Source organism: Salmo salar, chromosome 28, assembly GCF_965601325.2.
Source record: "Salmo salar chromosome 28, fSalSal1, whole genome shotgun sequence".
In the NCBI taxonomy this organism is placed as follows: domain Eukaryota; kingdom Metazoa; phylum Chordata; class Actinopteri; order Salmoniformes; family Salmonidae; genus Salmo; species Salmo salar.
This window is the reverse complement of record NC_138318.1, coordinates 16,094,905-16,118,295: the sequence shown is the minus strand read 5'-3', so window position 1 is coordinate 16,118,295 and position 23,391 is coordinate 16,094,905. Positions and strand designations below refer to the sequence as shown.

The following is a 23,391-nucleotide window of genomic DNA, read 5'->3' as shown; positions in this document are numbered from 1 at the left end:
ACAGCACACTAGCATTTCCACTCAATTCCCTCAGGGGGCAGCAGCAAACTTGTCCAAGTGCTGAGCCTGATTGATAAGCAAGAGCGGCCAATTAAGGTGATGGTCAGTCAGTGTCCCAGCTGGTAAGCCGTGAGGCTACTGGGTTAGTTCGGTGGCCATGATTTGCAATCTTTAGTTTAGGCATGCCTGTTTGTAGTGTTCCTTTTTGTATCAATTTGTTTCTGTCACCATCTGAACATAATAATCCGCTTGGGCTTGCCAACCCAATGCAATCAAGACAATGCTGGACCTACGTAAGGTTGCCATCTCTCTGGGCACCTATGCATCCAAAACAGTCCTCAAACACTGATTTCTCACATAAATGTACACATTCATTTAGGTTAAAGACCAGTTAACTAGGCCTAAACAAAATACGAACCAGCACAGTTGATCTGTGATGGGTGCTCTCAAGCAGTATTTTGTCAATGATAATGTCGCCCTCTAGTGGCTATATCCAATACCACAAAAACTGTACCAAGGTATAGACAGTCAACAAATCAGTGTGCATTTACAAAAGGTTATGGTATAATAAAAACAACACACACATTTTCATAGATTTTTTTTTATATCTTTTTTTTCATATAAAATGACAAGGTCCAAGTGGTTTGGAAACCAAGCAACTGGGAAGAAAAATGTGGACAATCAATAATACACCCCCCACATACAGAAATGCATAGTGGTCTAGCAAACACCACCAGTAACTGCCTCCTCCAATGAGGTTCATTTCACCAGTTGGGGTGCGTTCAATTCAATACAACGTTTGCTACGTTGCGTGGCGGTTTGTAGTGAACGACGCGCTTCCCCAAAACGGCGTGTACCGTTCAACAGCCTTTGATGTACGTTTGCTTCTGTTTGGATAGTGCAGCGAGGTGTGGTTAATCAATATGGGTGTGACCATTTAAAACTCGTGCAGCGCACACCATTCACAATCTCCCTCTGGGCCACCATAATCAACCTGCTCTTCCACTGGTCGTTCAGTACAGTGCAGTTTCCGTTGAGCTAAACATTAAATACCATTGTAAACGCTCCTCTGGTTTACACCAATGAGGTTCGATCTCATTAGGTTTCCACCAATGAGGTTTGTTCATTACAGCTTTCCACACCACTGACACTTTGGGTCTGCCCTCCACATGTATTACCCTTTGTCACCATAAGGGTGTGTCATAGACCAAGCTCCATTAATGCAGTATCACCTCTCACCCCACTGCCTCTGATCTAAAGTCAGTTTTGCTCTCTAGCCTGTCCAACTTGAGTGAATGCAGGGCAAGGCCCCCGGTCTCAGTGAATGATGCTGGGCCAGTGAACCTCCAGAGTGGTGGACCTGCTTATCGAGTAAGAGTGTTTGCGTGAGAGAGATAAGAGCCTGTACGCAGTATGCTTGAGCGTGTGTCTTTGTGTGTGAGTCTTTACCACTCCTCACTCCGTAGAAGCTACAAGCAGGAGTCCCAGTGCAGAGTGAGGTCCGAGCTGTCCAGAAAGTCTACTGAGAATACACTGGGGAGCGTGTGGGGGCCCAGAGGGGCAAGACTCGTTCCCCCTCCACCTCCCATGGAGATGTCTAGCCAGTCCATGCTGTCCAGGGCTGGGTCCCCGAAGTCAAGCCCTGCTGGGTGGGGGGAGAAGCCCAGGTCGCTGGTGTCCATGTCCATCGGGGAGGGGGGATGGTCCAGGATGCTGGAGGTGCTCAGCATTTGGCTGTGGAGGTCGTCAATCAAAGTCAGGCCACCGTCAGGCTCCACTCCCAGGAGGGGTGTGCCGGTGGTGCTCTCCAGGAAATCCTCCAGACGACTACTTCCTGGGCAGGGCAATGGCTGCTGGGAGGGCAGGGCGGGTAGGGAGGGCTCCGGAGGGGGTGTGGGGGGCGACAGGTGGAGAGGGGACGAGGGAGGGGTGGGGGGGTTGGAGTGGAGGAGGGCCAGGGAAGGGTCTGGGTTTGCTCGGATTCCAGAGATTTCTGGGTGGGGAAGAGAAAGAAAAAGCATAAATATGAACAATTATCAAACAAATGGGTTGGCGCTCATGTATTGGCAGTAACATCGTGCGCAAACTGATTTTGTCCCCCCACAACAAACACAATCATGACATGCAGGTTGAAATATCAAAACAAACTCTGAACCAATTATATTTATTTGGGTACAGGTCGAAAATAATTAAACATTTATGGAAATGTAGCTAGCTAGCTTGATGTTGCTAGCTAATTTGTCCTGGGATATAAACGTTGAGTTGTTATTTTACCTGAAATGCACAAGGTCCTCTACTCTGACAATGAATCCACACATAAAACGGTCAACAGAATCGTTTCTAGTCATCTCTCCTCCTTCCAGGCTTTTCTTGTTTGGACTTTATATGGCGATTGGCATCTAACTTTCATAGTTACCATGACAACCGACCAAACTCAGTTAATCTTTCAATCACCCACGCGGGTATCTGCTTCTATAAACCAAATGAGTAGATAGGAGAAGCAGGACTTGCACCGCGTTCAGCGTCACAAATAGAACTGACTTCTATTTTAGCGCTTGGCAACGCAGACTCTCATTGGCGCATGCGACGCGAGCGGTGTGGTCAGCATGTAAGACATTATGAAGATATTTGTGTGAGTGTCGTGTGTGAGTGTTGTGTGTGAGTGTGTGTACACGGCTCTGTTCGATTACCTCCACTCTTCAAGAGGATGTCAAACAGGTCGTCCATCTGTTGACTGCTCAGGCCGTTCTCCTGGGGGCAGAGAAGACATTTAGTACAGTTTACAGTACTCATGGCTGTTTAACAAAACCGGCAAACATGTACAGTACTATAGAATCAACAACATACTGAGCAAATTTAAGATGAGACCAATGCTAACAGATGGACAGAGAAAATGAGAGAAAATAAAAGATGGAAGAGAAAAATAATGGACAGGAAAGACATGGATAGACATGTACAGAGGGACATGGCAGGAGTGAAGGGCATACTTTGAGGCGTTGAGTGGAGGAGAAAGAAGTCTGTTTAGGAGAGGGAGGGGTGAACAAAGTGTGCCGGTCAAAAGTCGGACACACTTCTCTCTGAAAGGGTGGAAGGAGAGAATAAAGAAAGGATGAGGGAAGGGGAAAGAAAATAGGCTACAAAGAAAGAATAAATGCAAGTAAAAAATATAGATGCAGATGAATGAAAAGCCAAATATGAGATGATATTGGACATGCCATGAATGATCATTGCAGAATTGGTCTTACCTTGAGGAAGGGGGAAGCGGTGCTTTCGCTTTCAGACGAGTTGGACACCTCGTCAAAGAAAGGATGGAGATTGGGCGGAGCGGAGACAGACTGACTCGGCTCTGGCACTCCATTGGTCATGCCATTGGTCTCCAGATGTAGACCCGCCTTCTGTTCCTGAAGGAGAGAAAAAGGACAGTGATGATTTTAAGAGTATTGCCAGACAGTGACAGCTAAAATTGTGTGTTTGTGTGCATGTGTGTGTGTGTGTGAGAAAGAGAGAGAGAGCAGACCTTGTATTTGCCTTGATTTGTTGTAACTCTCATACCTTTTTGATAGGCTGGTTGACAGGGCCTGGTTGTAACTGTTGTTTTGATTGAGTGTCAGAGCTGAGTATCTCAGCTGGGGATTGGCTGGGGAGTTTGCCTGGAGTTGACTGCAATCGCTAGAGGACAAAATAGGGAGATTGAATTCACCATTAAACATTGATGGATTTTGATGAAGCTGGCCTGGGTGCACGGAGTTTGCGCTGGGTGAAAAATGATTGCATTTGTTTTTGACCGGGCTGCATCCCTCGTGTGAGCCCCGCTCTGGCCGACAGTGAAATAGGCAGAAAAAACTCAAGTGACGTAGGTTAATAAGCATGTGGAGTAATGAGTAGGATTTCACATGCAAAAGTGATGACTTTTGATAAAAACGCTTTATGTGCCTTCCCATGAAAACTAACATATTTTATGGAAAAGGGAAATGGTACGTTTTTGAACGATACATAAGGCTGCCTTGTTGACAATATGACTGGGAGAATCAAAAATCACTGAGTCAAAATGCAAGCAGAGATCTACCGCTCAGATAAAAAAAGAATACATGACTTAAAAAACATAAGCCTATGCAACGCATTAACCAATTGAAAATAGTTCTGTAGTAATGAGGTTTGTGCTATAGTCCTAATACATTATCACTGCATATTGATTACGCTTGAATTTCCTTGCCAATGTTGTTCTTCTCAGACCATTTTGAAATTATATCACCCCCCCCCCCAAAAAAAATAAAATATATGATCACACTGGTAATACAGTTGTGGCCAAAAATATTTGCACCCTTGCACCATTTCTTCCAGAAAACTGTTGAAATGTAAAAAAAAATGTAGGTATCCACATATGCATGTCTTTGGTTTACAGTTAAAAAAACATATATATTTACTAAGAAATACTAAAATGTCACAGACAATATTAATGGCACCTTCTAGAAGTAGTTAGAAATAATTAGATTTCAAGCAGGTGACTCTCCTTTACTTTGGAATTGAACTCACCTCTGGTGATTTGCAGGTGCCTGCAATATAAAAGTCACTCATTCAACCAGTTTGAATAGAGAAAAGTACTAACTCTCCTGTTTTATATCACTGTGTGTACCGCAATGAGCATGAAGAAAAGAAAACCAGAGAATTATCTGAGGAGGTCAGACAGAAGATTGTAGCCAAGCATGGACAATCTCAAGGTTACAAGTCCCATCTCCAGAGACCTTGATGTTCCTGTTTCCACCGTACATAATGTTATCAAGATGTTTAAAGGCCCATGCCACTGTAGCCAACCTCCCTGGATGTGGCTGCAAGAGAGAACTTGATGGAAGATTGGTGCAGGAAGCTCATCGATGGCTATAGGAAGAGCTTAATTGCAGTTATTTTAACCAAAGTCTAGGGTGTCAATAATTTTGTCAATGCCATTTGTTTATTTTCTGATTTAAATGGATATATTGAGTTCTGAAATCAAAAACAAAGGCTCTGTATTTGTTGAGTCTCTCTCTAGCCATGGTTCTCAAAGTTTTCAAATCTCACATGATCAACTTTGCTGTGCTGCAGACACTGATCTGAGCTATCCGATTGGCCAGCAGTAGGCCTATAGATGCACTTGATTTGCTCTCTGGGACTGCTGGGTAGGCAAGAGTTCTACCTTCAGACATGAAATGGTTCAAAATTGGAAGACTTTGCCTTCCCGGGGCGCTAGGGCTGTTGAATCAAGTGCACCTGCTTTCAACAGCGTGAAACGAATAACAACAAATAGGAACGCAAGGCTTTACCGTAGTTTTTTTTACAGAAATGTTTGGTGATCGACTACGAATGGCTTGGAGATCAACCAGTCGATCGGTTGGTGACCACTGTACTAAGCTATATTGAATTGTTTTAAGAAGGTCATACCAAAGATAATTTAGCTATTTGATTTACTGCTATTAGCCCATACAAACGCATTGAATAACGGATTCACTACATGGAACGAAAGATAGTCCCCAAAACAAATCTAAAGGAAGTTTGTTCTGAAGTGTCGGTCCTATATCCGAGAGATACACTATACATACAAAAGTATGTGGACACCCCTTCAAATTAGTGGATTTGGCTATTTCAGCTACACGTGGTTCCTGAAAGGTGTTTAAAATCGATGCAGATGTGCAATTGGCGGATGCGGTGGATTGAGACACATCCGATGCAAGAGTTTTATGTGGATTTTTGTATTATGCTAATTCGATTTCCACGAGGCCATGGACATCCACCCGAGGGGGTTAAAAGGACAAAACAGCTCAGAGCAATTTTACTGCACTGTGCTACCATCTTCCACAATCATTTTACCTCTTAACATAGAGACCTGTAACACTCATTAGCAGATTTCCAGTGTAACTGTACCTGCAGTGTGATGCGTTGCGATCCACTAGTTTTGCCCAATGAGGTCACCCCGTTCTGGCCCTCTGCATTGTGATTGGTCAGTGCTATCAGGTAGTGGTTGCCGTTGCCGTCGGTGACAAGGGTGGGCGTGGTGCCCGACTTGAGGAGGTCCAATGAGAAGGTCTGGGCGGGGACCTGGGTGCCATTCTGTTGGCCGATGAAGACTGGAGTGACCTGGAGAGAATAGGAGTAGAGAACAGACATATTCAAACCAACGGCCCAATAGAGATGGGGAAGAGACAGACTTGGTTCCAAACCTGAGGTAAAGAATAGTCTTCAGGTTTCAGACAAATTTATTCCGTTAAATATGCATGTATGGTTTCAGACAAGGTTATTCTGTTAAACATGAAATATGTACCTGATGTGCGGTGACCGTCTGCGGTGTGTATACCTATACCGTAGATCTATAGACTGTACGATATAGATCTGTAATGACTGAATGTACCTGCTGTGTGGCGACGGTCTGACTCAGTTGTTTGTTCTGCTGCTGTCTCTGGGCCTGTCTCTGCTGCTTCCTCTGCTGGGCCTGCAGCTGTTTGTGCTGCAGCTGGAGCTGTTTCTGCTGGGTCTGCTGGATGATCAGCTGCTGCAGCTGCTGCTGTTGCTGGAGTAACAACTGGGCTGATGTCTTCTGCTGCTGCATCTGCTGTGTCTGTTGTTGCTGTTTTTGTTGCTGGAGCTGTTGGGACTGCTGTTGTTGTGTCTGCTGTTGTTGTTGTGTCTGTAGTAGTTGTGTCTGTTGTTGAACCTGTATCCGGTGGATCTGCTGCAGTTTGAGCAGAGTCTGCTGGGAGCACTGTGTCGGCTGAGGCTGTCCCTTAGGCTGAGCTTCGTCCACTCCCTCCATCTCTTCTTGCGTCTCTACCTCCTTCTTGACCCTCACCATCTCTCCGTTGGTGAGAGCAGGATGGAGGATGGCTTTGATGGAGGTGGTTTTGGTTTGGGCCTCCTGGGCATAACCGTTTACCACCGCACCCTGCACCTCTTTCAATCCTGTCTGTTTCCCGTTCTCCAGTTGCGAGCGCAGGGTCTCCACCAGCCTCTGTTTCTGCCTCAGCATGCGTGTCAGCTCCTCGATCTGCTTGTCCTTCTCCTGGAGCAACTGGTCCTTGTCCAAGGGGGAGGCCTCCATGGCTGCCCCAGGGGCTCCTGAGGGCTCCTGAGGTGGGGTGGCAGGCTGAGGCGCGGTGGGTGAAAGCCGAGACTGGGAGAGGCTGCAGGTGGGTAAGTAACCCTGGTTCTCCTCTTTGATGGAGGCTGGGGAAGGGTGCAGGCTGAGCTGGGTCAGGGGAGAGCTCACCATCTCCCCGAATAAGTCTCCATTACAGCTGGTCTCGTCGGGGCTCATTACCGCCAGCGACCGTTCTGACGGGGTGGGAGACACAGGAGGGGAGGAGTTCGTACTGCCAAACCTCATAATACGGGCTGGAGCGGCACTGTGAGCCAATGAGAAAGCAGGTATCTTCCCGCCTGCCTCTCCTGATTGGTGGGTGAGGGTATTGGTCCCGGCATGGGGGGGGGCAGAGATGGTGAAGCCAGCAGGTTGGGTTGGTAGGCTGGGTTTAGGGGTTACAGTCGCAGTAACACCAGCTCCACCATTCTGCTCCTGGTAGTTCCTCAGCCTCTCGATCAGGTCCATCTTAGTGCCAGACACGGTCAGACCCCGCAGTTTCAGTTCCTGTTTCAGCTCAGCAACCTGGAGGGGAGAAGAAGAGTTATGATTCTGATCCTTACTCCCTTATGTATATATATACAAAAGTATGTGCACACTCCATTCAAATTAGTGGATTCGGCTATTTCAGCAACACCCGTTACTGACAGGTGTATGAAATAGAGCACACAGCCATGCAATCTCCCTAGACAAACATTGACAGTAGAATGGCCTTACTGAAGAGCTCAGTGACTTTCAACCTGGCACCGTCATAAGATGCCACCTTCCCAACAAGTCAGTTGGTCAAATTTCTGCCCTGCTAGAGCTGCCCTGGTCAACTGTAAGTGCTGTTATTGTGAAGTGGAAACGTCTAGGAGCAACAACGGCTCAGCCGCGAAGTGGTAGGTCACACAAGCTCACAGAACGGCACCGCTGAGTGCTGACCTCGGTTGCAACACTCACTACCAAGTTCCAAACTGCGTCTGGAAGCAAGGTCAGCACTAGAGCTGCTCGTCGGCAGCCGCACGCAAGCCTAAGATCACAATGCGCAATGCCAAGCGTCCGTTTGAGTGGTGTAAAGCTTGCTGCCATTGGACTCTGGAGCAGTGGAAATGCGCTCTCTCGAGTGATGAATCACGCTTCACCATCTGGCACCTACTCACTTTGAAGTCATCCAGGTTGGCTGGTAGTGTCAAAGGTTTGGCCCCTCCCACAGGGGTTTGGCTCTGACGACTTGGCCCATGCTGATTGGAAGGGGCCGGGGTCGTCGGGGGAACACTGCGTGAAGGGGAGGGGCCGGGGTTTGTTGAAGTTGGCTGCTCTGCAGGTGGTCTGAGGAGAAACAAGAAACAGAGAAGTGAGTCCACACGCACACAACCAACCAGGCACACAACCAACCAACCAACCAACCACACAACCAACCACACAACCAACCAACCACACAACCAACCAACCACACAACCAACCAACCAACCAACCAGGTACACAACCAACCAACCACACAACCAACCAACCACACAACCAACCAACCAACCAACCAACCACACAACCAACCAACCACACAACCAACCAACCAACCAACCACACAACCAACCAACCACACAACCAACCAACCACACAACCAACCAACCACACAACCAACCAACCACACAACCAACCAACCACACAACCAACCAACCACACAACCAACCAACCACACAACCAACCACACAACCAACCACACAACCAACCAACCACGCACACAACCAACCAACCACACAACCAACCAACCACACAACCAACCACACAACCACACAACCAACCAACCACACAACCAACCAACCAACCAACCAACCAACCAACCACACAACCAACCAACCACACAACCAACCAACCACACAACCACACAACCAACCAACCACACAACCAACCAACCACACAACCAACCAACCACACAACCAACCAACCACACAACCAACCAACCACACAACCAACCAACCACACAACCAACCACACAACCACACAACCAACCAACCACACAACCAACCAACCACGCACACAACCAACCACGCACACAACCAACCAGGCACACAACCAACCAGGCACACAACCAACCAGGTACACAACCAACCAGGTACACAACCAACCACACAACCAACCAGGTACACAACCAACCACACAACCAACCAGGTACAAAACCAACCAGGTACACAACCAACCACGCACACAACCAACCACGCACACAACCAACCAACCACGCAACCAACCAGGTACGCAACCAACCAGGCACGCAACCAACCAGGCACGCAACCAACCAGGCACGCAACCAACCAGGCACGCAACCAACCAGGCACGCAACCAACCAGGCACGCAACCAACCACGCACACAACCAACCAGGCACGCAACCAACCAGGCACGCAACCAACCAGGCACGCAACCAACCACGCACGCAACCAACCAGGTACGCAACCAACCAGGCACGCAACCAACCAGGCACGCAACCAACCAGGCACGCAACCAACCAGGCACGCAACCAACCAGGCACGCAACCAACCAGGCACGCAACCAACCACGCACGCAACCAACCAGGTACACAACCAACCACGCACGCAACCAACCAGGCACGCAACCAACCAGGCACGCAACCAACCAGGCACCAACCAGGCACGCAACCAACCAGGCACGCAACCAACCAGGCACGCAACCAACCAGGCACACAACCACACACACAGGGTGGCACAGTCACCTTTACACACAAAACCACATGCCATTAGACAGCATGGAGTAAATTATGTGATGCCTCTTATTTTCAAACACACATCGTTAATTGCAACCCCAACACACACACCTTTCCCTCACACACTCACTTGGGTGGTGCTGGGAGGATGGTGTGGTAGTTGTAGTGCTGCTGCTGCTGTTGGTTGAGGATCTGCAGCTGGAGGAAGAGTTGCTGCTGTTGGAGGATCTTGGCGTAGGTGGAGTCCAGCTGAGGGGGAGGCTCCCGGTCAGCCTTCTGGTCCGGAGGGATGTACTGGTGGTACTTCAGCTTCTTCACCTTGGGCTTCACGTCTTTGGACTTCTTAGACCTCTGGGAGAGGCGCTCCAAGCTGGGCTTGGACTGGAACTGAGAGAGTTACAGTAGATGGGAGAGAGGGAGGGATCGATAGAGTGAGCGAGCGAAATCAAGGGAGGGAGGGAGAGAGAGAAAGAGTAAGTAAGATATGATTGCTTGTATACAGAAAGTATTACATTCCAACCTTTCTGTACAGCACTTTGAGATATCAGCTGATGTAAGAAGGGCTATATAAATACATTTGATTTGACATAGCAAGATATTCAGACTAACAACAGGGGATGTCCCTCACCTTGGTTTGACCACTGGCAGGGCGGGAAGCAACCGGCGTCACTGTCCCATTGGTCAGCTTCTGTCGTTGCAAGGAGTCATGGTCATTCAGCAACAGAGGAGGAGGGGGAGGAGGGACCTGGGTAAGGAACTAAGAAAACATCTGATTGGTCAGTTGAAGCGCCAATAATGGGACAACTCGTGATTACTCGTCTATGTAAGCACGCGCGAATACCATTGGCTTCATCTCCATTCTGTGGCTATAAGTACTGTACAAAAATAAAAAACATTTTTAGAATGATCTGTACCTGTGAGGGGGACATGTCCCCGTTCTGAGTGAGCATGTCAGAGGGGGACAGCTGGGAGACAGGACCCAGTGGAGAGTCGTGATTGGCTAGAGTGTCCGGAGAAAACGCATCACTGCTGTCCTCGTCCAATGAGGACTCTCCTGCACCCTTTGGAGAATCTGTGTGTGGTAGAGAGATTTATTAAACCTCTATTTCACCGTTCTTCTCACCAAACAAATGATCTTCTACAAAAACGAGTTGGTAAGTTGTGAGGTTCAGTATCACTACAACAAACATCTGTATTTCAAACTATGAGATTAGTAATTGGCAATACACCAAGAGGCGATTGCCAAACCAGAATGACTAATGATGGAATTGGTCTCACACAGTCTCCACCATGAGGATTTAGCAATAACAATGTCCTGACACCAGTTCAGTACTGTGACATTGCAATGATAACATTTTGAGGAACACTTGAACTGTGTGTGTATTGCATTAGACAGTGTGTGTCCATACCCAGTAGTGAGTGTTGCAGAGGACAGTCCAGGTCTACAGGCAGGATGTTCTTGTGGATGAGCTCTATAGGACCAGGTCTGTGGGAGATCTTATCATTGAGGTCATCAGCCAGCCTGGCCCTCTTCAGCTGCAGCTGCTTGGCCTGCAGAGACGGCTCTGCTGACGTCTCTGTGTGAAGAGAAAAACACACACGGTTTCACAAGGACGTACAGACACCACTCAATTAGGTCCTCAAAGAAGTGCATAACTAAACATACTTATGTATATAGAGCAGCACAAACAGACGTGGTATAGTTGGCTCAATGTAACCACGTCGAGAAGTGGTGTGTGAGGGTGTAGTCCTGTGGTGTAGTTCTGTGGTGATCAGAGAGGGGGCGCGGTGACTCACCCTCCAGTATGTGCATCCTGACCAGCTCTGAGCGCTCAGGACGACTCCTGATCTTCCTCTTCAGATAGTCCTCAGTCTGGAAGGGAGGAGAGGAGGGTGGGAGAAGAGAGAGTGCGAAGAAAGGGAGAGATGAAAGAAGTATGGGAGAGAAGGGTGGAAAAGGAGAGAGAGATGAGTGTTGTCTCAAGAGAGAGGACGCAGTTCTACAAAGACTGCACATATTGAACTACAGAGAGAAAGACCGACGTGGAGAGACTCACCCTGGCTCTCTCCAGACTCCTCCGCTGCTCGTGGAAGGCTGCCGGACTCTTCAGTGCTGTGGACAGTGAGGGAAAGCGGGAGAAACGACAAAGGAAGAGAGAATGAACAAAGGCGTACAGACTACGCTGTGAGCTCTTCACCACCACTGGAGACTGACAGTGTGAGAACACACGCTCAAAGCAGAACTCTATATGAAAAGGTCAAAAGGCGTTATATCCACCAAACAGTAAGAGAAAATAGAACAGTATGTTTTTGTATTGACTGGTGCGTGACCCGTTTTCAGCAGAACAGTGAAGGAGGAACAGCCTGCTATAGTATGAGAGAGGTGTATGTCTGAGAACAATCAATAAAGATCTGAATTACAGACCAGACAGGATCTTTAAGGAGGGGAGGACAGATGGGAGAGAGGAGTGATGGAACAACTTTCTGAGAGGGGGACTTTCTAGATCCATCACTCTTCAACTGTATTGGTCCTCAGCATGTCCCTGTGTGTGTACTTTGTGTGTGTGAGTGTCTGTAGGCTGTGTGTGTGTGTGTGTGTGTGTGTGTGTGTGTGTGTGTGTGTGTGTGTGTGTGTCACTAAGCATCTCACCCCAGAAGCCCCCATTAAAACACAAATGTGGACATACACGTAAGCACACAAACATACACAACAAAACAAGTACAAGACACACACTGGAAAGTTGAAGAGGATGATGGAGGGACACTGGAGATTTCATCATCACATCACCTGTGTGTGTGTGTGTGTGTGTGTGTGTGTGTGTGTGTGTGTGTGTGTGTGTGTGTGTGTGTGTGTGTGTGTGTCCATTGTGGGACGTAATGCTGGCTTACAGGAAGGGGTCAAGCCAGAGGTTAGGAGGTCAACCGGGGGGATGGGGTCACAGACTAGCAGGCCTAAATATTGGCCTAACCACTCATATCAAGTCAACATGTCTCCAAATACATGCAAATGGATCATGGAGGATCCTGTCTACTCTGTAATTCACTCTTATTTATATATCCAACTGCACTGTGACTGGAAAGCCATGACATGAGCACTACCGTCAACTGACAACGGTTTTACCGTCAAGGCCCTGTATTCTGCTATAGCCTTGGGCCAAAGTCATAACAAGTGACTTATAAAGGTTGGTTGTAATGCCTCCCCCACAGGAACACAACCTGATCCTCAGTAATCTGGACTAATCTGGAATAAGGTCCTGTATGTATGTTTGTCTGTGCAGGATAACTGTGTAGATACACAACAACAACAGGCCAGGGGAACTGTGTAATAAGAGTGGGAGCACAGAGGAGAGGCCCATCTTAGGGCCAGGTTAGCCACTTTGCACCCGAGTTGTGACCCATCGTAACAAGCCTAGCACAACCATCCGGAGCTCTTGCAAGCTTACATTCTGTTGAAGTGAAGCGAAACAAGAGTGACGCGGTCAGGATGGTCTTGGATCAGGCTAGGTCATAACAGAAGCAAATCCTGAATTGAAAATCAAACAGACCCCAACCCGGGTGCAGATTGAGTGCACTCGTCAAGGAGAGTCAGTGACAACGCTGTCACTGACAGTGACAATTGTGGCCTTGTTAGGGTCCTTCTGAAGGGTGCAGGTTAGGGAGTTAGTCAGCTTCTCTCTCCAGTAAGAACCGAGAGATAGCCCATGTACTTCCTCCTTCCTACAGCTGAACACTGAGTCTCTTCAGCTACTGAACAGAGCACAGAACAGGAAGTGGACACAGAAGGGGAAGCTGGCTGGCCCACTTGATAACACAACAACGCAAAACACAAGACAACACAACGCAAATTACAACACAACAAACCTGTCTGTCCAATGGAACCGGAAGAGAAACTGTGCTGGTCAAGCATGCAGAGGGTGATATTCTATTATATTTGCTGCTCTAGACAATTGAGATAAGGATGAAGAGTTTGGGCACTACTTACGTGGCATGATCCCTTGGCTGACCAGCTCCTCCCGGGTGCGTCTCTGCTGTAGTTTGAGCTGGAGGACTGCATGAGGACAGTGAGAGAGAGGTAGAGGAGAGTCAGCAACTGCCAGCATGGAAACAACAACAACAACCTCTTCAAAACAAGAGTTTCAGGTCCAGACTCCCATCCTACACTGAAGAATCCGTCTGCAGGGCAGAGAGGGTATCCTTATGTCAACAAACACAGAAGCAGACGGATAGAGCAGGACTCAATGGACAGAACCCTCGCCTTTTTTTTACTTCCTCCCTCTTTTTTTTTTTTTTTTGCTGTTGCAAAGGAGGGCGGAGTACATTATTACACACTTCCTGTTTCTATACTCAAAGTGCACTTATAAAAACACAGAAGAATGTGTGTTTGAGAGAGACTCCTTGTTGCATGTACGCCTGACACATCGTTATTTCAAAACAGGAAACATCTCTTACATAACGACTCAGAGATACAGTCAGTAATACAATCGCACAATCAGTCTTGTCTGTCAGCAGACTGTTTTCTCACTGTTTAACCACTTAGGTTGACCTATTAATTAATTCCTCACAGTAGCCTGTATTATCAAGCCAGCTATGGTATACTTCCTTTCATTGTTGAAAGAGTTGCAGTACAAACTACAGTGAGGGAAAAAAGTATTTGATCCCCTGCTGATTTTGTACGTTTGCCCACTGACAAAGAAATGATCAGTCTATAATTTTAATGGTGGGTTTATTTGAACAGTGAGAGACAGAATAACAACAAAAAAATCCAGAAAAATGCATGTCAAAAATGTTATAAAATGATTTGCATTTTAATGAGGGAAATAAGTATTTGACCCCTCTGCAAAACATGACTTAGTACTTGGTGGCAAAACCCTTGTTGGCAATCACAGAGGTCAGACGTTTCTTGCAATTGGCCACCAGGTTTACACACATCTCAAGAGGGATTTTGTCCCACTCCTCTTTGCGGATCTTCTCCAAGTCATTAATGTTTCGAGGCTGACGTTTGGCAACTCAAACCTTCAGCTCCCTCCACAGATTTTCTATGGGATTAAGGTCTGGAGACTGGCTAGGCAACTCCAGGACCTTAATGTGCTTCTTCTTGAGCCACTCCTTTGTTGCCTTGGCCATGTGTTTTGGGTCCTTGTCATGCTGGAATACCCATCCACGACCCATTTTCAATGCCCTGGCTGAGAGAAGGAGGTTCTCACCCAAGATTTGACGGTACATGGCCCCGTCCATCGTCCCTTTGATGCGGTGAAGTTGTCCTGTCCCCTTGCAGAAAAACACCCCCAAAGCATAATGTTTCCACCTCCATGTTTGACGGTGGGGATGGTGTTCTTGGGGTCATAGGCAGCATTCCTCCTCCTCCAAACACGGCGAGTTGAGTTGATGCCAAAGAGCTCCATTTTGGTCTCATCTGACCACAACACTTTCACCCAGTTGTCCTCTGAATCATTCAGATGTTCATTGGCAAACTTCAGACGGGCATGTATATGTATTCTTGAGCAGGGGGACCTTGCGGACGCTGCAGGATTTCAGTCCTTCACGGCGTAGTGTGTTACCAATTGTTTTCTTGGTGACTATGGTCCCAGCTGCCTTGAGATCATTTACAAGATCCTCCTGTGTAGTTCTGGGCTGATTCCTCACCGTTCTCATGATCATTGCAACTCCACGAGGTGAGATCTTGCATGGAGCCCCAGGCCGAGGGAGATTGACAGTTCTTTTGTGTTTCTTCCATTTGCGAATAATCGCACCAACTGTTGTCACCTTCTCACCAAGCTGCTTGGCGACGGTCTTGTAGCCCATTCCAGCCTTGTGTAGGTCTACAATCTTGTCCCTGACATCCTTGGAGAGCTCTTTGGTCTTGGCCATGGTGGAGAGTTTGGAATCTGATTGATTGGTTGCTTCTGTGGACAGGTGTCTTTTATACAGGTAACAAGCTGAGATTAGGAGCAGTCCCTTTAAGAGTGTGCTCCTAATCTCAGCTCGTTACCTGTATAAAAGACACCTGGGAGCCAGAAATCTTTCTGATTGAGAGGGGATCAAATACTTATTTCCCTCATTAAAATGCAAATCAATTTATAACATTTTTGACATGCGTTTTTCTGGATTTTTTTGTTGTTATTCTGTCTCTCACTGTTCAAATAAACCTACCATTAAAATTATAGACTGATCATTTCTTTGTCAGTGGGCAAACGTACAAAATCAGCAGGGGATCAAAAACTTTTTTTCCCTCACTATATTATGTACTGCAAATCTTGCAACAATTAAAGGAAGTAAGTAGACCCTTATCAGTCTTCCAATCAGAACAACTGACCACCTAAATGACTGTGTTTATGAGTCACACTGGTGGCAGGTAGCTTAACAGTTAGAGCTTTGAGCCAGGAACCTAAAGGTCCAAATCCCCAAGCCGACAAAGTGAAAAATCTGTCAACGTGCCCTTGAGCAAGCCACTTAACCCTTTTCTCCAGGGTCGCCGTTGATAATGGCTGACGCTGGCCGTGACCCCACTCTCTGAGGGTGTCTCGGTGGAATTGGGATTAGCAAAAAGCACATTTCCAATTCACACATGCGTATAATGCACACGTGTACATGTGTGAAATAGGCCAAATATAAGCACCCACCTAATTATTATTATTATAGATACACATCTCTCTGTCCTGCTACTGTGTCAGTAACTTGTTGTGACCTTTTTGTTAACCAGGCTTTCTGGGAAACTCACCCCTGGTTTAATTATTGTATGCACTCCTAAGCCACTGCTGCATTTCTAGGAGTGGACTATTTGTTTGTCATCAGTTCCCGTTTTTATGTTGTAGGCTAGTCTCTGTGGAGCGGCCACATGCAGAGTGTATATGTGTGTGTGTGTGTATGTGTCTTTCTCTCTCGCCTGGTCTTTTAAGGGCAGGACCATGACATCATCAGAAGTGCCAGGGAGTTTGAGTCTAGTCAGCTGTTCTGAGGCTGGTCTTCAATCTCACAGCATCTCAGGGAGTCTGAGTCTAGTCAGCTGTTCTTTTTATTTTATTCTTTTTATTTTACCAGATAGGCCAGTTGAGAACAAGTTCTCATTTACAACTGCGACCTGGCCAAGATAAAGCAAAGCAGTGCGACAAAAACAACACAGAGTTACACATAAACAAACATATAGTCAATAACACAATATAAAAAATATATTTACAGTGTGTGCAAATGTAGAAGAGTAGGGAGGTAGGCAATAAATAGGCTATAGAGGCAAAATAATTACAATTTAGCATTAACACTGGAGTGATAGATGTGCAGATGATGATGTGCAAGTAGAGATACTGGAGTGCAAAAGAGCAAGAGGATAAATAACAATATGGGGATGAAGTAGTTGGGTGTGCTATTTACAGATTGGCTGTGTACAGGTACAATGATCAGTAAGCTGCTCTGACAGCTGATGCTTAAAGTTAGAGAGGGAAATATAGGACTCCAGCTTCAGTGATTTTTGTAATTCGTTCCAGTCACTGGCAGTAGAGAACTGAAAGGAAAGGCGGCCAAAGGAAATGTTGGCTTTGGGGTTGACCAGTGAAATATACCTGCTGGAACACGTGCTACGGGTGCGTGTTGCTATGGTGACCAGTGAGCTGAGATAAGGCGGTGCTTTACCTAGCAAAGACTTAGATGACCTGGAGCCAGTGGTTTGGGGACGAATATGTAGCGAGAGCCAGCCAAAGAGAGCATACAGGTTGCAGTGGTGGGTAGTATATGGGGCTTTGGTGACAAAATGGATGGCACTGTGATAGACTACATCCAGTTTGCTGAGTAGAGTGTTGGAGGCTATTTTGTAAATGACATGACCGAAGTCAAGGATCGGTAGGATAGTCAGTTTTACGAGGGTATGTTTGGCAGCATAAGTGAAGGAGGCTTTGTTTGCGAAATAGGAAGTCGATTCTAGATTTAACTTTAGATTGGAGATGCTTAATGTGTGTCTGGAAGGAGAGAGTTTACAGTCTAACCAGACACCTAGGTATTTGTATTTGTCCACGTATTCTAAATCAGAACCGTCCAGAGTAGTGATGCCAGTCGCGCAGGCGGGTGCAGGCAGCAATCGGTTGAAGAGCATGCACTTAGTTTTACTAGCATTTAAAAGCAGTTGGAGGCCACGGAAGGAGTGTTGTATGGCATTGAAGCTCATTTGGAGGTTTGTTAACACAGTGGCCAAAGAAGGGCCAGATGTATACAGAATGGTGTCGTCTGCAAAGAGGTGGATCAGAGAATCACCAGCAGCAAGAGCGACATCATTGATGTATACAGAGAAGAGAGTCGGCCCGAGAATTGAACCCTGTGGAACCCCCATAGAGACTACCAGAGGTCCGGACAACAGGCCCTCCGATTTGACACACTGAACTCTATCTGAGAAGTAGTTGGTGAACCAGGCGAGGCAGTCATTTGAGAAACCAAGGCTGTTGAGTCTGCCAATAAGAATGTGGTGATTGACAGAGTCGAAAGCCTTGGCCAGGTCGATGAAGACTGCCGCACAGTTCTGGCTGAGGTGCACCCATAACCAGCTCGGAAACCAGATTGCATAGCGAAGAAGGTACGGTGGGATTCGAAATGGTCGGTGATCTGTTTGTTAACTTGGCTTTCGAAGATTTTAGAAAGGCAGGGCAGGATGGATATAGGTCTAACAGTTTGGGTCTAGAGTCGCTCCCCCTTTGAAGAGGGGGATGACCGCGGCAGCTTTCCAATCTTTGGGGATCTCAGATGATACGAAAGAAAGGTTGAACAGGCCAGTAATAGGGGTTGCAACAATTTCGACTGGGTCCAGATTGTCTAGCCCAACTGATTTGTAGGGATCCAGATTTTGCAGCTCTTTCAGAACATCAGCTGTCTGGATTTTGGTGAAGGAGAAGCAAGGGGGGGGGGGGGGGCTTGGGCAAGTTGCTTCAGGGGGTGCTGAGCTGTTGGCCCGGTGTAGGGGTAGCCAGGTGAAATGATCGATTATCGTAGATTTATCGATGGTGACAGTCTTTCCGAGCCTCAGTGCAGTGGGCAGCTGGGAGGAGGTGCTCTTACTCTCCATGGACTTTACAGTGTCCCAAAACTTTTTGTAATTAGTGTTCAAAAAAGCTGGCCTTAGCTTTCCTAACTGACTGAGTATATTGGTTCCTGACTTCCCTGAAAAGTTGCATATTGCGGGGGCTATTCGATGCTAATGCAGAACACCATAGGATGTTTTTGTGCTGGTCAAGGGCAGTTAAGTCTGGGATGAACCAAGGGCTATATCTGTTCTTAGTTCTACATTTTTTTAACGGGGCATGCTTATTTAAGATGGTGAGGAAAGCACTTTCAAAGAGCAACCAGGCATCCTCTACTGACGGGATAAGGTCAATAACTTTCCAGGATACCCGGGCCAGGTCGTTTAGAAAGGCCTGCTTGCTGAAGTGTTTTAGGGAGCGTTTGACAGTGATGAGGGGTGGTCATTTGACCGCGGACCCATTACACATGCAGGCAATGAGGCAGAGATCGCTGAGATCCTGGTTGAAGACAGCAGAGGTGTATTTAGAGGGCAAGTTGGTCAGGATGATATCTAAGATGGTGCCCATGGTTACAGATTTAGGGTTGTACCAGGTAGGTTCCTTGATAATTTGTGTGAGATTGAGGGCATCTAGTTTAGATTGTAGGATGGCCGGGGTGTTAAGCATGTCCCAGTTTAGGTCACCAAACAGTACGAACTCTGAAGATAGATGGGGGGCAATCAATTCACATATGGTGTCCAGGGCACAGCTGGGGGCTGAAGGGGGTCTGTAACAAGTGGCAACAGTGAGAGATTTGTTTCTGGAAAGTTGAATTTTTAAAAGTGGAAGCTCGAATTGTTTGGGCACAGACCTGTTCTGAGTCTGGTCTTCAATCTCACAGCATATCAGGGATTCTGCTGTAAGCAACGGTATTCATTTCTCTCTCTGCTCTCGCTAACACACACACACACACACACACACACACACACACACACACACACACACGCACACAAACGCACTCGAGACTCACGTGTATGTAACATAAACACACTGTTACACACATAGACTTGACTCACGTGACTATGCAGGAAGACAAGCACACACACGCACAATAACACAAACATGTGGAACGTGCCATCCCAGGGCATGCCACACCACTTGGCACCCACGGGAAGTAAAGAGAAGGGAAGGATCTATTCTGGGAGAGAGAATCACTATCACTTCCTCACAACTCTCCCCCTTTACCCTCTCTCCTAACCTTGCTTCTTTCTTTCTTTCTTTCACAGGCTCCCTGAGGCAGGTCATTCTCAATTATTTTTCTCTTCCTCTTTCCCTGGGGAACTTCAAATTTAGTATTTCACTATAACCTTACCTCATTCTCTCTCTTTCTCACTCTCTGTCATCATTGCCTTGCCACCCACTCCAAGCCTCCCCCTGCACTATTCTATCCACAGAACAAGAGATCAGAAACACTATCTGACTGATACCTCACACATCTGATACTCACTGACAGTATTCATGTTATTAAGATGACACTGTAAAACCACCCTTGTTTAGGGTAAATGTACCTATAAAGCCCAGGTGCCTATTAAGTCCACTTCCGTCTTGATTCAAATACAAAATAAATAAATGTAATGTTGCAACCAGTGAATCTGGTTGTTATATCCTTAACCGTTTTTATTCTAAGCCAATCAAATGCTTTTATTATTCAGTTGACAGTTGTGTAAGTTCAAGGCTGCAAAAAAAACATTGGTGTTGAGGCGACCCTCAGATAAACACATTTTCAATATTTTTAGTACCTTCTCAGATAAGTGATCATACTTTATGTAAAATTAAGAGACTAATGTGCTGATATATGCACACGATAGCATATTACTATTTCTTGCCATTTTAAAAGATGGATTTTTCATGCTAGCAGTCATGCCTGCTTGTCACAGTCAAACAGTAGCAACATAACTTGGTGAACTACAAGATAGATAGATTACAGGCATTCACAGCTTACATTTTTTTATGAATTAGTTCTTATTTTACTATTAAATGAACCTTGCATTGTTTTAGATAAGTCAAATTGACAAAAATTGCATTTTTGTTCCTGTTCCCAAGAAAGCTAAGGTAACTGAGCTAAACGACTATCACCCCGTAGCAGTCACTTCCGTCATCATGAAGTGCTTTGAGAGACTAGTCAAGGATCATATCACCTCCACCCTACCTGACACCCTAGACCCACTCCAATTTGCTTACCGACCCAATAGGTCCACAGAGGATGTAATCGCATTCACACTGCCCTAACCCATCTGGACAAGAGGAATACCTCTGTAAGAATGCTGTTCATCGACTACAGCTCAGCAATTAACACCATAGTACCCTCCAAGACCCTGGGTCTCGACCCCGCCCTGTGCAACTGGGTCCTGGACTTTGACGGGACGCCCCCAGGTGGTGAGGGTAGGAAACAACATCTCCACCCCGCTGATCCTCAACACTGGGGCCCCACAAGGGTGCGTTCTCAGCCCTCTCCTGTACTTCCTGTTCACCCATGGAGGCGTGCATGGCCACGCAGTCAACGTAATCATCAAGTTTGCAGACGACACTACAGTGGTAGGCTGTGTGGTGTCGGAGTGTGGTGTCAGGAAAATAACCTCACACTCAACATCAACAACACAAAGGAGATGATCGTGGACTTCAGGAAACAGCAGAGGGAGCACCTCCCTATCCACATTGATGGGACAGTCTTGGAGCAGGTGGAGAGATTTAAGTTCCTCGGCGTACACATCACAGACAAACTGAAATGGTCCACCCACACAGACAGCATGGTGAAGGCGCAACAGCGCCTCTTCAACCTCAGGAAGTTCAAGAACTTTGGCTTGTCACCAAAACCACTGAAACTTTTACAGATGCACAATCGAGAGCATCCTGCCGGGCTATATCACCGCCTGGTACGGCAACTGCTCCGCCCACAACCGTAAGGCTCTCCAGAGGGTAGTGAGGTCTGCACAACGCATCACCGGGGGCAAACTACCTGCCCTCCAGGACACCTACACCACCCGATGTTACAGGAAGGCCAAAAAGATCATTAAGGACAACAACCACCTGAGGCACTGCCTGTTCCCCCCGCTATCATCCAGTAGGCGAGGTCAGCACAGGTGCATCAAAGCGGGGACCGAGAGACTGAAACAGCTTCGGTCTCAAGGCCATCAGACTGTTAAAACAGCCATCACTAACATTGAGTGGCTGCTGCCAACATAATGACTCATCTCTAGCCACTTTAATAATAAAAAATTGGATGTAGTAAATGTATCACTAGTCACTTTAAACAACGCCACTTTATATAATGTTTACATACCCTACATTACTCATCTCATATGTATATACTGTACTCTATACCATCTACTGCATCTTGCCTATGCCGTTCGGCCACCGCTCATCCATATATTTATATGTACATATTCTTATTCATTCCTTTACACTTGTGTGTATTAGGTAGTTGTTGTGAAATTGTTAGATTACTTGTTAGATATTACTGCAGGGTCGGAACTAGAAGCACAAGCATTTCACTCGCATTAACATCTGCTAACCATGTGTATGTGACCAATAAAATTTGATTTGATTTATCTCAGGTGGGCTTATAGGGTGAAGTAGCACAAAAATCACTCCCTCTATATAGAATGGAAATGGAAATAAATAAAGTGGTCAATATGATCAATACTAACTTTGCATAATATTGGAGTCTGTAGTGAATATTTATACCCCAAAACCATTGGTTTCCAAATATTTTATGAGTAGATTTTGCTAGTTGGTCTATTTCACCATAAATCACTGTTGTTCCAATTCAGCCCAGTATGCTTTGAAACACATAGGATAGTGTGTTGATATCTCTAATAGTCAATGAACATGATGAACTAACTAACAAATTAAGAATAGCAGTACAGCAAATGTGAATCAGCTTTCAGATAATTGGTTCAAAGTTGTGTTATGTTATTTGTGCAAGGCTTCATATCAACAGAGTGGCAGCAGTTTTTTTTGTTCTAACCCAGCAACAACACACCTGATTCAACTAATCATGTCTTGATTGAAGTATGATTAGTTCAAATCAGGTGTGTACTGGTTGGCAAGAACAAAAGCCTAAGTCCACAGTGATCTCTGTAGATATGATTGGACCCCCCCACCCCGATCGTTATGAGTGCTACTTTCACGATGAATAGTAATTATCAGTTTATATTAATAACTTTTGGGGATATGAATATAATTTTACATAGGAAATGTCCGTTTGTACGTTTTGAACGTTTGGAAATTCATTCAAATGTATTATTTAATTTATTAGTATTTGGAACACCCATGGACTTAAAAAGGTACATTTGGAACCCATTAAGCCCAGTCCGGACACATTTGATCAAATATTGTTATGCCTTATTAATAAATGCTGTAAATAAAGTAATAATACTTCACAAGATTAATCTTTAATTTTATCTCCACTTTTCTTACAAAAATCTGGACTGTATATGTTAGAAAAGTCTAAACTTAGATTTTAGTGACAAACTGGCAAAGACATAACAGTTCCCTTCAGTTCAGACCTACATCAATCCAAATACTAGCCCACATGTCTTCATGACCACTGAAA

The 23,391-nt window shown here is 46.1% G+C and overlaps 1 protein-coding gene across 5 annotated transcripts in view; it reads right to left on the bottom strand.

Annotated features, from left to right (window-relative positions):
* Positions 1-585: 585 nt before the first annotated feature.
* LOC106589524 (myocardin-related transcription factor A) overlaps positions 586-23,391 on the bottom strand; it is a 52,761-nt gene continuing 29,955 nt past the window's right edge. For 4 of the 5 annotated variants that reach the window (XM_045710328.2, XM_045710327.2, XM_014179618.3 and 1 more), the window contains 15 exons: positions 13,784-13,849; positions 11,859-11,914; positions 11,599-11,674; positions 11,211-11,378; positions 10,716-10,873; positions 10,430-10,558; positions 9,932-10,188; positions 8,248-8,416; positions 6,380-7,630; positions 5,896-6,108; positions 3,553-3,669; positions 3,246-3,401; positions 2,988-3,077; positions 2,691-2,751; positions 586-1,993 (listed from right to left, as the gene is read on the bottom strand). In XM_045710328.2, the coding sequence (XP_045566284.2) occupies positions 1,470-1,993; positions 2,691-2,751; positions 2,988-3,077; positions 3,246-3,401; positions 3,553-3,669; positions 5,896-6,108; positions 6,380-7,630; positions 8,248-8,416; positions 9,932-10,188; positions 10,430-10,558; positions 10,716-10,873; positions 11,211-11,378; positions 11,599-11,674; positions 11,859-11,914; positions 13,784-13,849 (3,491 nt within the window). In that variant the 3' untranslated portion in view covers positions 586-1,469. The remainder of the gene's footprint in view (positions 1,994-2,690; positions 2,752-2,987; positions 3,078-3,245; positions 3,402-3,552; positions 3,670-5,895; positions 6,109-6,379; positions 7,631-8,247; positions 8,417-9,931; positions 10,189-10,429; positions 10,559-10,715; positions 10,874-11,210; positions 11,379-11,598; positions 11,675-11,858; positions 11,915-13,783; positions 13,850-23,391) is intronic. The other variant, XM_014179617.3, reaches the window with a different exon arrangement.